Raw genomic sequence first — 17,432 nt, 5'->3', positions numbered from 1 at the left:
TAGAAATCAAAATGAGATTTATGAACATTCCATTTCTGTTTGCAATTCCATTCCAGCTCTAGGTCAACACCATCTTCATACAGGTCACAAAATTGATTTTGCTCCAGAACCATAGCCCCATCCGCGTATATAAATCAAGAATTATCCGAGAAGCCATAGAAATTGAAAAAAGCCCAAATTGTCTAAATAAAAGAGAAGCCGTCATACGGTCACCTTCGACTTGGAGGCCTCTCATAAAGAAAATATCGTCCGCTCCACCCATCGATCAAAATCCTACTGCCAGAAATGTTCGAGCCAACCCGCGAGCCAATTCCCATGGTAACCCCCACGCCAACCTCCACCTAAACCACGTCACCATCGGCGGTATAAACGAACCGACCGATGTTCCCAGTAGCAGTATTGCATTGGTTAGTAGTTAGTGATCAGTGTAGTAGTGTCTGGAGGCTCGGGAGACTACGACCATAGAATCCCTGAAGAAGACATCAAAGAGGATATCGAAAACTCGGCGCAATGATAATCGACGGGGTTCAACCCAAGAGACTGTTGAGTTTAATATTAATTCTTGTAATGGTATTAATCTTAGCTCTAGGTTTAATTGTATTAACCGTGGAAATTGGAAAAAGTAAAGTGCCACAATTAGCAAATAAATTTTTTAATCCATTGTTGATATGATACCTGTACGAAAAGAAACAACGAAGCGGTGTTGTTATGGAATATGTAAAAGTAATACACGCTCTACATCATTTAAAGACAATACATATCTTCTTCTTCTCTTCTACGGCACTACAGCCCAAAATGAGCCTTGGCCTCCTTTATTTTTTGCCTTCACCCTTGTCTGTCTGTGGCTGCTCTTCTCCATACACGGACTCCTAAAAGTGCTTGTGCGTCGCTGCTTACTGTGTCTTCCCAGCGCTTTCTTGGCTTTCCAACTGGTCTCTTTCCCTGCATTCTGGCGTTCAGTGCTCGTTTTGGTAGCCTATCCTCTCCCATTCGTATCACATGTCCGGCCCATTGCAATCTTTGTATTCTAATGAAGTCTGACAGGGGTGTTTCCTTATACAGTTGATAGAGCTCGTTGTTATATCGAAAAAGACAATACATATATTATTTTATAAATTTTCTAAAGCCTTTATTTCTTTATAAGCAATGTTATTTCTTTATTAAATAAGAAATATTTATTTAATAAATATTTCAATATAAATTTATAAACGTATATACATACGTATATACATATATATAAACGTTATATACATACATATTATACATCATTGTCAAATCTGTCTGTCTGTTGTCTGTAACGAAAAACATGGCGGCTGATGAAAAGTCCTATTTTTGATTTTGAAAAACAATCATTCGTTTTTGAAACACTGATGTCAATTCCATTGATTAGAAATTACTTGAAATAAAAAATGTTTAAATATTTTACTTATTAGGCAATCCAGACCACGTGACCTCTGGTTGGCAAACAAAGGTTATTTTTGTGATTTTCCTAATAACTATACGTTATTTATCCTGTATGAATATTATTCGCTTCATTTTTGGAATTTTTATTGTATGTAGTTCAATAATATGCTTAAACCAAATGCTAAGGAAATTATTATTAGAAGCACCAGATGTTGGACAAAAACAAGTAAAATAATATTTGTTTATTGTTGCTTTTCAAACAATGAATAAAACATATCTAAAACTAAACTAAAAAACTAACACTAAAATCTAAATCTAAAACTAACACTAAAAAACATTAACAAAAACAAGTAGATAAAGTTACGGACAGTTTTGTTGGTTTTGTGTGCCAACCAAATACAATGTTTAACAGGTCAATGGATTGCCTAATTTCCTAAATTTATTTTATATGTCAAAAGCAAAACGATTACTGCGACTGCAAAATATAGGTTGACGGCAGCCTAATAGAAGAAATCGATTATTTATAACTATCTTCATTCTATTTCAGTTTTCATCATGGACGATGACATGTACGATATGGAGTTTTGAAGTCCATTGAATTAAATTGTTTTATTTGTATTACCTCCGACTATTGCGTGTAATTGATTGTTAATAATAATGGATTTTGGTCAGCTACTACATACAGCACAGAAAAATGAAAAATCAAAAGATCAGAGGGTAATGGAGACATTCTTAAAATCTAATTATTATTCTAGAATTTTTACCATATTTACTAGATTTTAAGTTTTATTTTAATGTTATGTTATTAGGTCAGGTACTATAGCACCAAATTTGAACCTCCCAAAAAAGAAAAGAAATCCGAGAGACAACTTTCTGATAATATAAAAAAATTTTTGGCCAAGAAGGAGGCTGAAGAAAAACAAAAAGCTGAGGAAGCCAGAAAAAAGCGAGATGAATTGCTTGCTCTTCGATCTCAGGTTAGTAACATAAATTATTAATTGTTTTAAATATCCTCGTTTCTATAAGATCTTAGTACTTGAATACTTTACAGACTTAAAAGTGTATTTACTATGACTTTCTATATTTTTTATATTATAAATGTAAGTTCCACAGCGTGATTAAGTACTTTTAGAGTGGGTATGCCCTTATTGGAAAGTGTAAAAAGAGTTATATTCAGAGAAAAGGTCATCCGTTAACTATTCAGTAGATGTCCTAGAAGTTATTTTCAAATGTAGTCTAATGTAGTTTTAGATTCAACAGTAGGTGAAAGTACTTCGTCTACATGATTTTTGTCTTTTATGATATTTTGAACTTTGATTTGGAAAAATATTCACCCAACTTGTTTTTATTCTTCTTATTTAGTTCTTATATAGTATTCTTATGTACTTTAAACTTATTATTAAATTATTGTTTCTTCATGGCATGTGAAATACCAGAGGAGCTTGTATTAGCCTCTAAAAGTTTGCATTTTGGTGTGGCTTCTTTTGATTACAGCATCATCTAATGTGATGCTGTGATGATCAATCCAACACCTTTGAAAGAATAATAAGCTATTAACAAGATAAACAGTATCTGAACTGTAAATATAGAACAGATCACTACAGTAGATATAATAGGTCTATAACCTGAATATTCTCGGCAGAAATTTATCCTAAAATGTAGTTGTGTTAAATCAGAAGAGGTGTAGAAAGAAGCAGGACTAATAATAACAATAGAAAAATAATTTTGGAAAAGTAGAAAGTCTCAGATACCTAAGAAATGTATCACTGTTAAAAACAATCTAGGCCAAGAGATACTGTCCAAGATTATGCAAAAAACCACTGTGACAAGGACTCACGGACAAGGACTGTGACTGTTATATCATCTCTAAAAAGGATTTAAGCTGGGAGATACTGTCTAGGATTAATACAGGAGAACACTGTCACATTAGAGTACACTTCTGGTTATATAAATTTGGTACAATTCTTCTAATGGAAAATTATGTTTCTTAAGCTCTGTAAATTTATCTTTTAAAATATGTTAATGTTAAACTCCTTTACAGGTTATAATTTCTAGGCCATACTTATGATTGCAAAGAAAATATTACGTATTAAATAAAACTCAATGGAGAAATTAAAAACTTATTGCAGCTTTAATGGAAAAAGAGTAATTTAAATTTACAAGGAATTAAGTAGTACAAAATTTAAAAATATATGATGATTCAGATACCATTACGATTTAAAAAAAATCAGCTATTAACATAGAAAGATCAATGGAATCTTTACTGATTCATAAATCACACAAGATATACCACTTTATTTTACCAGTTATTCCACAAACTATTTGGTTTAAGAGTTTTAAAGCTCCACATAAATATATAACCACCATAAATTGACTACGCTTTGGACATGCATGCCACCTAAGTCATTTATTCAAAATAAATGAGATTGAAGACAATAACTGCAAACATTGCGTAAACTAGGTGATCTTGACCACATCTCAGAGCTGAAAGTATCTTTAGTAAAAAGATAAAAAAAGTATCTAAGATACTAAAAGTATCTTAGATACTTTTATTTAAGATACTTTTTGGTTCATTTAAAAGTTACTTTTACTTTAGATACTTCTTAAAAGTATCTAGTATCTTTTATCTTTAAAAGTATCTTTAGATACTAAAAGTATCTTAGATACAAAAAAGTATCTTAGATACAAAAAAGTATCTTAGATACTTACTCAGGACCTGAGAAATAGATACTTTTCATGATCCGACAAGCTTCGACCTGTCGCGCCGGCCGTAGCGGGAGAGACGATGTGTATTGTTCTTTGCATCCGGCCCGCAGCATTATCCGTTTATCTCGTTGGGTGTGACTCGTTGGAATTCCATGTTCGATGCTCTGAACCAGATTCTTAAGTCTAAAGAAAAACTGGAATCTCTATACGAAAAATTAAATTTTCCAAAACAAGATCGGCTCAGAGATACTGATCTAAATTATTTAGCAGAATTATGCCACATACTAAAACCGTTTGCTTTGGCACTTGACATTCTTCAAGGCGAACAAAATATGTACTACGGTTTCCTTCTACCATCAATCGTAAGCTTGTTTGTTAAAATTGAAAAGCTTAAAACCAATAAGTTTAAATATGTGGAACCTATTTTGAACGCTCTGCAGTATCTTTAAACTCCAGATTTGAAAAACTTCTTAAGTTGACTAACCAATCTGCAATAATTGCTGCAGTTACTAATCCTTTATTTAAAACACGTTGGCTTACTGCATTTCGAGGAATCAGGAATATCGAAAATGACATTAGTGAAATTAAGGATTTGGTAATTACAGAAGCTATAAAAATTATGAAGGAAAATGAGGAACAATTAAAACAATTTGATGTAAGTACAAATATCATTACTACTGTAATGAAAAGTAACAAAATGCAAAACGACTTCTTTGAATTTGATATTAACTCCGAACACTCCGATCTTCAAACGCAAAACGAAAACACTGGCTATACTGATTTAGATTATAAACGACAAGCTGAGCTGCAACTATTACAATATTTGGCCGATTCTGAAACCAACATACAAATGTTAAAAAAATATAATATTATAGAACAATTATTTAAAAAGTTCAATATGCCATTACCTTCTTCTGCAGCTGTTGAAAGAATGTTTTCTTTTGCAACTTTTATTAATTCACCCCTACGTCATGCCTTGTCTGATCATACTTTTGAAAATTTAGTTTTACTAAAAGCTAGTGGTTATACTAACCAGTTATTAGCTACCAAAATGTTACTATTTTTTTTATCCTATCCTATTGTGTTTAAAAATTTAATTATGTTGAATGTTCTGTTTTTAATGCATAATGCATCTTATGCTGTTTTTAACACACGAATTTATGTTTATTTTATATTGTTTTGAAAATTTAATGTTGGATTTTTGTTTTCACTACATAGTTATTAGTTTGTAATAACTTAACGTCATTTATTTCTTATCTACCCCAAAGCCCAAAGTATACCATTTCAAAGTACCTGCTGGCTTAAACTAAAATTGTATGATAATTTAAAGGGTTAAAATGATGTTTTTAAAACAAAAGTATCGACAATCTACTGTAGAGTAGTAGAGTACCGAGTACCTTTATATTATACCCTAAAAGTATCTTAGTTACTACAAAAGTATCTAAGTATCTTAGATACTCAAAAGTATCTTAGATACTTGAATGTATCTAAGATATTTTTACTCTAAATACTTTTCCGGTATTTTGTATCTTTAGATACTTTCACAAAAAAGTATCTTAGATACTTAGTATCTTAAGATACTTTTTGCCTCAAGTATCTTAAAAGTATCTAGATACTTTTAAAAAGTATCTTTTACAGCTCTGCCACATCTTAAGTTTCCTAACAGCTTTTGAACTCTACAAAAATTTCATTAAATTTAATATGTATGCACCATTCAATATTCAGTCTCTGCTGGCTACAGGCTCACAACATATATACAATATCATTATAGATTTCTTGTCACATACATGCATGGTTCTATAAGATTTGTAAGCGAGAATGAAACTTTTTATGATTGTGTGGATTTCAAGTTTAGATTTGAATCCATTGTCCAGTTTTGTTTGTCTGCTAAAAATGTCTTGATATGCCCCTAGACGAGAAGTAAGTGACTCCGTATGTTTCCTTATAATATTTTATTCTATTAATTATCTGTTAATTTTGTATTAGGGATAGGATTGTGTATATGTCTGATTAGAGAATCTATTGCAACTGACTGAATGACTAATGTCTATGCCATTAAAAAATCTTTTTTCTCTGTTTCCCAGTACTTAACTCTTTTTCATCAAAGGTCCATAATTGTTTATGTGTTTTTGGAGAGTTACATTTCATTTTCATAACTTTTTATTATAAGTCTTCAAAATTCTATATTCAATTAATATTTGGACTTCTAGGTCCTATGGCAGCATTTTAATATTATTTTTAACAAGATAATTGCTTATGCTTACACAATGAGCAGTGTGTATTGAGCAATTATGCCGAAAAACAAAACTTTTATTAGAGAAGATTTCCCTAACTGATGACAACATTAAGTTGTCTAAAATGTTTAAATAGTTTCATTGAATCTATCTTTGAGTCTACAATACATTTTCAAATCACCTGTATAGATACTTAATTATCTAGACTTATCATTGGAACAAATATAATGTTTAATATCCCTATTTTGAGGCCAGCTAGAAGTACAACCATCTATCTCTGTGGTCCTTCGAGCCCTGATCATGGAGTGGTTGTAGTGAAGTATTTTGAGAATTTTATGTAACCTTATATTAATAAAAACTATAAAACAAAAATAGATTAACTTAAAATTTAAATAAAATGTTTATTCAATTGAAAATTGAAGCAGTTTTTGTAGTCTCAGTAGATATTCTGCCTACCATTGTTCATCTTATCGTCTCGCATCAGCATTCGGGCGCAGTCGCACAAAAGTCGTAAATTTCGTTGAGTGTGAGCAGATCCGCCTTAACAATATGATCCATTTTTGGGTAAGAAAAAATTACCCGGCTTGAAAAGTTATATTGTATCATTTAAAACATAATTTAAAGCAAATATTAATCTGCATTATTTATACTCAATACTGTTTACTTATTCATGTTAAAAATATAAAATTTACACACATCAAATATGTACAAAGCCTTAATTAAAATTAAAATTATGTTCTAAATATACCTGAATTATATAAAAGGAATTTTTTATCAATATATTTTTTTTTCAAATTTCTTTTCAGCAAGTTTCTGATAATTTGACGAAAAACATTAAAACATTTTATTGCCCAATACTGACCATATTGACACCTTTTCAAATGATTATGTTCTTCTCTAAGTTTATTTCAACTTTTGTTGGCCTGCATTATTGGACTGATATGCTCTTAAATAATCTGTTAATGTCTCATAATGTGCTGTTGTTATAACTGGCCTCCCAGTCCCCCTGTTTCTCTCTTATAAATGTGCCTATCTTCTAGAGTAGTGTTGCCCAAATGCAAGAACAAGACGAGACTTAGACAGTCTTGGTCTTGGTCTTGCGCCAATACACTTGGTCTTGGTCTTGGTCTTGGTATTGCCCTCCCGGTCTTGGTCTTGGTCTTGGTCTTGCAGCAAGAGTCTTGCAAGTCTTGCATTTAACCATTAAATAGCATATTGCTATGTATTAAACGTTACTTTAGATCTTAGAGCAACGTAACAGAGTAAGTACATTTTAAGTTTGAATTAACATAGCCATGATAAAGACTAACCAAATTAATAAATGTCTGTCTAAACAACTGACACCGGGTGGGGTTTGAAGCGACGATCTAAGCGATCCGTGCCTATGCTCTAACTAACTCAAATCTCTAACTATCTACCATGCCCCACGGAAGTCAATCTGTTTCTTAATAAATGTTTGCATTTACTAAGCTTACATGTGCTAAAACATGGTTAAAACAAAAAAAAAACAAATTAATGACATAAGCATGCCTGTGTTTGAGAGAACATTATCTGCCTAGAAAGGGATTGATGGACATGATGGGCAAAAAATCCACATACATGTATCAAGGGCACAGATTTTTTGGGTGGTAAGATAACAAACTATAATCCACTTATTAAAGCAAAATAAATGTTTTTACCAATCTTATCTCTACTTTTATGTAAAAAACTAACTTGAAAAAATAAAGAATATTTAAAAAAGCAATGGCAATGGAAGTTATTTTAAATTAAGGAGATCCTACTTAATAAATACATTAATTTACCAAAATAAAGTAGTAGGTACATGATATATGTAATTGGTAATAAGGTAATAACCATATTTTTTTATATGTCCACCTTTTCTAGAGGTTATTAAAAAGCTTGTGATATCTCCACCGAATTTTGGTTTTTCGGGAAGAAATATTTGTAATTCCTTTTTTTGAAAAGGTATTAGATGCTTCCTTAAATCTGACGTGTTTCTGTTGTACATTTTCATTTCATCGTTTCTATGTATGTACAATTTACACAAAGCAATTTGGGATGCATAAATTATGTTGAAAAACTCATCAAATTTGCTTTTAGGTCTTTTAGATCTATAACTCCAACGCTCACTACTCCGACTAGAACTATTTGAATCTTTGTCCTTCATTTATGTCAAATTGTAAACTTGTCACTCCGGGAACAACAAGGATTAGATGAAAAACAATTATTACATTAGACTCAATGGAAAGCTCAATGGAAAGCTCAATTGGGAATAAAGTTAAGTGATGGTGAAAAAGTAACTACTATACGACTAGTTACTTTGTATTCGTTACTATCCAATACCCTAAGTATCTAATAACGAACCGAGAATTATATATCGTTACTTCGTTATTCTAAATACTTCATTACTAATATTATCTGTTATTAATTTGTCTCGTTATTCTAAATACTTCATTACTAACATTATCTGTTATTAATTTGTCTCGGTACTTTTGAATATTAGCCACGCTTTTTCAGCAAAGTTTGTTTAACCGAATGATCTCATCGCACACTCAGCAGAAACAATTAGTCTTGGGCCGATAAGATTTGTTTATTTAGATTCCTCCTGACTAAATTGAATTATTAAGTGGGTGTCCGTAACAATTATATTTTTTATTAGCTAGGGTAAAATATTTTAAATATTTTATTTTTACATTGTAATTATGACCTCTGACCACGTGTCAAATGTGTTTTTTAATGAATATTTTGATTCGGTATGTATGTCTATGGTATTGTTCATGATGCGCATAAGTTCAATTTTTCAAATTTTTATTACATATTTTTTTGCGTCTCATAGAGTCTTTAAGCATATATCCGAACTACTATACTCGCTAAAACCACACTCAGTCCTAACTGCAAGACGCAAGAGTCTCGCAGGCTTAGTCTTGTTCTTGCTTAAATCTTGCACGGTGAGTCTTGGTCTTGGTCTTGCTAAAATTAGGCGGTCTTGGTCTTGGTCTTGGTCTTGCAAAAACGCAAGAACAAGACCAAGACTGCAAGACCAAGACCGATTTTGGGCAACACTATTCTAGAGATGTTGGCGACCACATTGACCCATCTTATTCTATTCACAGGGGCTCGAAATAGATCAGTTGACATTAAATCAGTCCACTTCCTAAGATTGGCCAGCCAGGATATATGTCTAAGTCCAGGGCCTCTCTTACCCTCAATCTTGCCTTGTAGAATCAACTGTAGAAGTCAGCATTTATCATTATGCATGATGTGGCCGAAGTAAGCCAATTTTCTGTTTTTTATGGTGTTAATAATTTCTTCTTTTCTTAGCCTCTAAAGAATAGTTATGTTACTTGTGTGGTGTATATATGAAACCCTCAACATATGTCGGTAGCACCACATTTCAAATGCCTCTAATCGTTTTATGGCATCTTCTGTAAGGTTCCAGCTTTCTATTCCATAGAGGAGGACACTAAAGACGTAACATCTAAGAATTCTTATGCGTATATTGATACTTAACGATAAGCTGCAGAGCATCTTCCTAGGGATATTGAAAGAGCTTCTGTCTTTTTCAATACGAGTTATATTTAGTAGCTCTGATCCTTAAGTATCCTTAATATTGCAGCCCAAATAGCATATTTTTTCCACTCTTTCTAACTGCGTATCGCCCATTGTAATTTGGCCGTTTATGTTGGTGTTCTTACTAATGATCATTATTTTTGTCTTGCAATTTAGTTTTAGGTCGTATTTGTTAATGCTTCTACAACGTTATCAATCATCCTTTGAAGCCCCTGCACACTATCTACCAGCAACACTGTATCATCTGTATATCTAATATTGTTTATAAGTTGACCATTTACAGCAATCCCATCTTCTGATTCGTCCAAGGCCTCTCTAAAGATGTTTTCAGAGTATATGTTAAATAATGCCGGTGACAATATTATCCTGTGCCTCCTTTTATGACTGTGAAGATCTGGGACAGTTCATTTTCTAATCATACTGTTGCTTTTTGTTGGAGATATAAGTTTGAGATCAGTCTTATATCCTTACCGTCGAGTCCTGATGTTTTTAGGGTATTGATTAGTTTTCCAAGTGGGACTTTATCAAATGCCTTCTCAAAATTAATGAAACATGCTTACACATCGCAGTTGACATCCCTGGTTCTCTGTATTAGAACTTACAAACTAAAAAGTGCTTCCCTCGTTCAGAGTCCTGCTCTGAATCCAATTTGAACTTCACTCAGGTGTTCTTCTAATTTGCTGTATATGCGCGAGTGAATGATAGTAAGGAGTACTTTAGGTACACAGTTTCTGTCCACAGTTTAATTCCCTAATAGACCAACCATATGCTATTTTAATGATATTTCCTAGCATCGTAACAATTTGTTTGACAAACTTTAGGGTGGCAGTGAATAAAATTAAGATTGCTATGATGATAAATAACGTTCTGAAAGGACATGGTGCATGAAGAAGAAGAAACTTGACAAATCTGACTGGATATGATTTTTAGCAATCAAGTTGGTTTTACATTAGGAAAAAGTGTGTCCGTTGTATATGTTGTGCAGTGTACCTTTTATATTAACTTCTAAATTGAAGAGTTAATATAACTATCCATCTTTAGAATAACTGCCACCAGTGACTGCAAAACATTAAATTGGGAAAGTAAATACAGTAATACTCTACTGCATAAAATATATTGCACATACATGTTACACAAGCTTGGTGAAGTGGGCTTACAGAAGGAAGAAGAGTTCTTGAAAGAAGGTAGTTACATGATATGTAGCTTGAAAAAAACAAACAACTTTCAATTTTTATTTTTCAAACTTCCTGTAGGTGTACTAGTGTAAGAAGTGCATCATTAAAAAAATATTAAAGGTGCTTTTATATATTTCTGTCATAAGATGAGTCATTTCTGTTTAAAAGTTTAAACTTTAAAATCAGTGTCTAATCTAATTACATATAAGGTAAAAGGACTGGAATAATAGGAAATTTACTCCCATCATATTCATTTGTCACAATTTTCACTTTTGATTTACCATTTCATATACTATTTCTTTTTCAATACCCATAAAAAACGCCTTGGGGTAATAAATCCTCAGATTAATAAATACCAATTAAAACCTTTGTACCTTTATTTCTATATTTTTCCATTATTTGCCTTGTAATAAAAATTGTGTCTGTGGCAAATCCAAACTGATTTTTTGATGTTTGTATTTCATACCCTTCTATCAATTATTTCCGTTAGATATCTCTATAATTTTGTGGTCCTATAAATCTGTATTATGTTGAATAGTACATTTGTTTTTATTCAGAGGCATCATTTTTGTAACGATATTAAATCAATATCTTACTATTTATATTATACAATTTATACTAATTAAAGACAAATTGTTTATAGGACAAGAAGGCAACCAAACGTGTGAATGTAATGCTTAAAAGGACCAAATCTGCCAATCAATCTGTTATTGAAGATGCCATTGACAATGATAACACTGCTGTCACCCTTGCTGGCCCCATGCAACCTGATGAAGATGATTATGGTTACGTGTCTCAAGAGGCAGCACAGTATTATACTAAAATGATGGAAAAGTATAGTAAAATGCCAGAAAAACCTCCCAAATTTGACATGTCCAAGAAAAGTGTTAGTACTAATTTAGGAAGTACTAAAGATAGAGTGAAAGCTGCCTTAGACAGAGAAAGGGAGGAAGCCTTATTGCCACACAAAAGGAAAAGAAAGCATAAGGTAATTATGTGTATTATTATGTATACAGTGGAAATAATTTAAGGTATGTATATGTTTTCAATGGGAAGAACTGAGAGAACCATATTTAAAACGATAGAGCTATATATATATATATATATATATATATATATATATATATATATATTTATATATATATATATATATATATATATATATATATATATATATATATTGATATGATTGGTGTTTAAAGAAAATAATTTATAAGTTATATACTAGATAATTTTAGATATAACAAGTATTTGGTTATTTTAAGAAGTTATATACTAGAGAATTTAATACAAATATATTTATGTGAGGGCATTTTTAAGAAATTAGCATATAAAAAGTATTTTTTTAGTAATTATGATGTAGATATATTTAAGTGAGCCATGTGACTAGGCAACCAGATATACATACTCTGAAGTGACGTTTAAGAATAATTACGAATATAAAGTGGGGTTATAATGATAATATGTTGTTTAAAATGTGTAATTTATTAAATTAAAATGTTTAATTTATATAAGTTACTGATTTAAATGTATACTCTGATCTGAAAAGCCTAAATGCCAACAAAATTCTCGATAGATAAGTATGGAATTCTCTAGATCACCGGAGATGGCCTTGTTTGCGAAATGGTTTGTTCCAGAAAATTCAGACATGTATTTAATAGAACAAATGGAACATGATTTCTTACCAAATGGTTCTGGAACATCCAAAAAGATATAAATACCTGGTGATTTGGATTCAAAGTCAGTCAGAAAGTTTAAGTCAAGCAGTTAGAAAGTTTAAGTCAAGCAGTCAGAAAGTTTAAGTCAGTCAGTCAGAAAGTCAGTCAGAAAGTTTAGTAAGAAATATGAAAGTTAGTTGGAGTCAGTCAATCAGTTACAAATAGTCCAATTGTTTAATATAGTGAGTTAAATGAAGATTAAAAATTATGCATATATTTTAATGCACATTTATAATTATACACAAATAATTATTGAAGATTATAAAAGTATATTAGAAGAATATTGGATGGATATTGGAAGGAATTAAAATTATATTATGATTGGAGATTAGTATAAATCAACTTATAATAATTGGATATTGGTATATTGAAAAGAAGAATAAATATAAATGCTGTTTGCTGGTTTGCTTGGTGGATTATAAATGCTGGTGAAGAAAAATATCTTAAATTGGTGGAAGCTGATAATTGGAAAAAGTAATTTCACAAAAACAGGGATAACCGAAGCTGAGAAGAAGACATTTGAGTGGTGATTATAATCTATATAGTGGAAAACAGTTCATTTAGGCATTCAGTGACAGAAAGGTACAAAATTTTGTTAATATAATTTAGTTAGTGTCATAACAATTTCAATTTTGAAGATATTATGTTTAAATTTTACATTGTCTATAGAATTTAATTAGTTTCATAAGAATTTCAATTTAAAGATAGTTTATTTTAAATTTACATTGGCTAGGTTAGATATATATGTGTGTTTCATAATAGATATAATAAAGATGATTTAAAAAAGTACTTACAAACTAATTCTTTGAGAACCGCGATAAAAAATACTCATTGCTCATCATTCAAACAAACAATACATCATAACAATATATATATATATATATATATATATATATATATATATATGTGTGTGTGTGTGTGTGTGTGTGTGTGTGTGTGTGTGTGTGTGTGTGTGTGAAACGAAGACAAATAAACATATACAGACAAATATAATATATACTCGGTTCGCTATTCCCAGTCCGAACTGTCTAGTGAATTTGGTAATTATTTTTTTGCGAAGTTAGTTACTTTTTGACAGCCTAAAAGTGGCTGGAAATTACTATACAACCAAGCACACGTACTCATAGCCAATATCAATAGTAAGCAAACTAAATAGTAAATAAAATAGAACTTTGCGAATTACCGACAATTAATATTTATTTATCTGCACCATGTAATAAATAGTTATGTTAAATTATATCAACTAAAATATATTTTTTAAATATATACTACCCAAAATTTGATGGGTTTTGTATACACTTCCACTATTTAGAATAATTCTTCTTTTTTTAAAGAAAGAAGTCTGCAATAGTAGGATACTTTTAATGTAGCTATTAATACTGAGAAGTAGGAATTGTTGTGTTGTAGGTTTCCGACAATGAATCTGTCAAAATATGCCCGAGCTAAGCGAATGGAGTATACAAACAAATTTGTTAAAAGGAAAAAACTTAATTGTAGTTCTTAATTGTAGAAATTGGTTATATTTGTAGTTTTAACCAATATTTCTGACAGTCACTTTTAAAGATAAACTTGGGATGAAGACACAATGCTATAAAAAGTGTCTGTTACCAAGCGGTTCCTGTAATTGTTTTTAAAATTTACTTTTGAAAATTGTCTTTCACAACTTGCATTTGAATGAGATAAAGTCACTCAAATTAACAAATAGAAAATTACCGTCAAAATATTTTATTTGACCCACTTTAAAATAGAATTTATCCAGATTTTTCGAATTCTATTGGAATATCCTGGTATTGTTGAAGTTTCCTCCATTCTTCGTCGATCTTCTGGATCGTTTGTAGGTCTTTATGATTAAAAATTTATCACCTTTTTTCTGTTACCGTTTTCAACGAATAGTTTTCACTACAAACCTATATTCATTGTACATTTTTATTAAAAAAATATAAGATGTAATTTACAAATTACGAGTACATTCATTTCAATCCTGAAGACATCAACCAAGATAGTCAAGATATCTACAAAGTGTGTACGGACATAACAGTAGGTTTGCTAGTTTACGAGATACAGTCCGAAAACCTTTTCTCCTTATTTTTCCAAGATGGGGCCGGAGGACCAGGACTTAAACTTAAGTTTATACTTACCCTCCCGCTAAGCATGAAAAATGCGACATGTCGATGGGCTATAAATATTAATTACTAATTAAGATTACTAAAGAAACTTAATAGCATAATATGATAATATGATAATTTAATCAGTTTTATATTTCAGGTGATGTTTGCGTTTAAATATCATTTTACATAAGATGCAAAGTTATCTACCATGTAATTCCCATTAAGATATTAAATAATACCAGATCATTTAATTTTTAATCATCAACAAAAATGTAATATATGATGGCAAGTATGAATTGGATAGTAATACGATCTGCACAGATATCGCCGACGTAGTACATATTTCTTTGTCGATAACAGTTTTTAGATAACATGAATCATTTTTCAATGATATTTATGTGGATGGAACCTTATTCATAATATGTTTTTGTAATGGCATAACTTTGATTATTTAGTAAACCTACATTACACATCACAAGAAATTAATTTTTTTTTAATTAAACTTGTTGAGCAGCTCTGATTGACACAATAGGGCAGTAAAATCTTATACATAAAGATGTTGTAATAGATATCTTCTCTTACTTGGTTCACTAGTAATAAAGTTATCAAATTTAAATGAGACGATTTCTCTTTACTTTACATGTTATTAATGTTGACAAATTTTGTAATATCTTGAGGATCAATTGTTTCAACATTAGTTTATCTTACATATCGTGGGACATTGTAAGTAAGCAATAGCCCTTTATACACTGTGATCATTTCGCTGTGCAAATTTGTGATAACTACTTTATCGCTTTGGAAAAAATTATTTAATTCCACAAATTTTGGTAAAACCCATTCCAAAAGTATTTAGAAAAAGTTCCCATTTCAATAATTCACCCACTAGTTTTAATTTTATTTTACTTAGGTTGCGTTAAGATTTTGAAATTTAACGCCCCAGAAATATTTATTTTCATTTCAACGCGTGTATGTGTTACACGAGATACTAGTGATAAAAATTGAAAGCATTAACTGAAATTATTGTATACTTTACTATTATGGTATACATACTGTCGTGCGTTGCAGACAACGATAAAATTATCATATAAAACGATAATTATCATACACCTGGCAACGCAGGATGTTATTTTAAACGATGATAAATTCGATCGTAAACACTCAGGTATTAATTGACAGACTAGGAGTAGGATTTCTAAACAATTAGAAATTCTAAACCAAATAAAATTCTTCTCCACTCTCATGGCGTTGAGTTCATTTGCTGATATGTTTTGGCTAAGTTCGATTATATTTTGTCTAAGTTGCTCCAAGTTTGGCTCGCTCATGCCTGAATTCGAGCGAGCTGAAAAATCTAGGGGAGCTAAATCGAGTGACAGAGGGGACCATTTTATTGCACTTTGTGTACTAATCACACGTTCAGGAAAAATTGAAGCTAAATATTCTCTAACGACATGTGCATTATGAGAAGCAAGCCGTCTTGTTGAAACCAAATGTTTAAGTTGATTTGAAGATGTTAAAGTGCAGGTTATTTTTACATCAATACTTAATAAAACAGAATTATTTAAACATATTCGATTAAAGGAATAGCTGTGGCTACATACCAGATAATTAATTATTTTAAATTTTTCGTTATTGAAACTCTTAAAATAGCTCTGAAAAAAAAAGCTCACCAGCAGACCCAGTAGTAACACTAAACAAATGTTGCCAGCTTAGTTCCACAACAGAACAAACTTCATACCGATTGCGTTCCATTTCACAACCTAAATGCCCCGCCCCAAAACACAATTTCACTCAGCGCGGTTTTCAAATTTTAACACGGGGCTGTTTGTATGATTTAAGGACATCATTTGCAAATAGATATTTTGATTAAAATATTATTTATTTTAAATTAATTATTATTTTAAAGTTATTTTAAAAATATAATGGTGATGTCTAAAGATGCTTATCAGTTTACCAGTTAAGTACTTAAATAAATGTTAATTTACTAATTAAAACTTTTATTCTTTTGAAGGAGAAAAAGGAGGATGCTGATGAAGAAGGAGTTAGTTATGATGCTCCAGATAGATCTGTTGATGAAACAAAAAGTTCTTCAGAAAAATCTGATAAAGAGAAGATGCCACCACCTAAGCCAAAACCCAAACCAGCTCCTCCTCTAATGAACTTTGCAGGTATTTATAACCTATTTTAGATTGTGTAAGGTCAAATACGCTATTGAACATTGATCTAATGCGTATTATCTATGGAACAATATGAATTTGTGTTTTTATGTTGGAGTCACTTAAAATAATAATACAATTCATTTGTGTTTCTCTAACCTATTTTAGATTGTGTAAGATCAAATACGCTGTTGAACATTGATCTAATGCGTATTATTTATATAACAGTCTCTTATTTGGAGATCCTTAAAATAAGAATGCAATTCATTAATGTTTCTGTAAATTTACAGTTAAACTAAGTGCTATTATTTATAACCCTTCTATATTCTGCTTGTTTCTTGCTTTTCTGATATCAATAATTCAT

General features: G+C 30.9%; 1 protein-coding gene across 1 annotated transcript in view; it reads left to right on the top strand.

The window, feature by feature from the left end:
* The first annotated feature begins 1,927 nt into the window (after positions 1–1,927).
* Positions 1,928–17,432, top strand: part of LOC140432107 (protein SPT2 homolog) — a 30,558-nt gene continuing 15,053 nt past the window's right edge. The window contains exons 1-4 of the mRNA XM_072519948.1: positions 1,928–2,121; positions 2,214–2,381; positions 11,733–12,077; positions 16,924–17,080. Coding sequence (XP_072376049.1) covers positions 2,062–2,121; positions 2,214–2,381; positions 11,733–12,077; positions 16,924–17,080 — 730 coding nt within the window. The 5' untranslated portion in view covers positions 1,928–2,061. The remainder of the gene's footprint in view (positions 2,122–2,213; positions 2,382–11,732; positions 12,078–16,923; positions 17,081–17,432) is intronic.

Source organism: Diabrotica undecimpunctata, chromosome 1 (assembly GCF_040954645.1).
Source record: "Diabrotica undecimpunctata isolate CICGRU chromosome 1, icDiaUnde3, whole genome shotgun sequence".
Lineage (NCBI taxonomy): Eukaryota > Metazoa > Arthropoda > Insecta > Coleoptera > Chrysomelidae > Diabrotica > Diabrotica undecimpunctata.
Note: the sequence above shows the minus strand (reverse complement) of the source record. Positions and strands in the feature narration are given on the sequence as shown.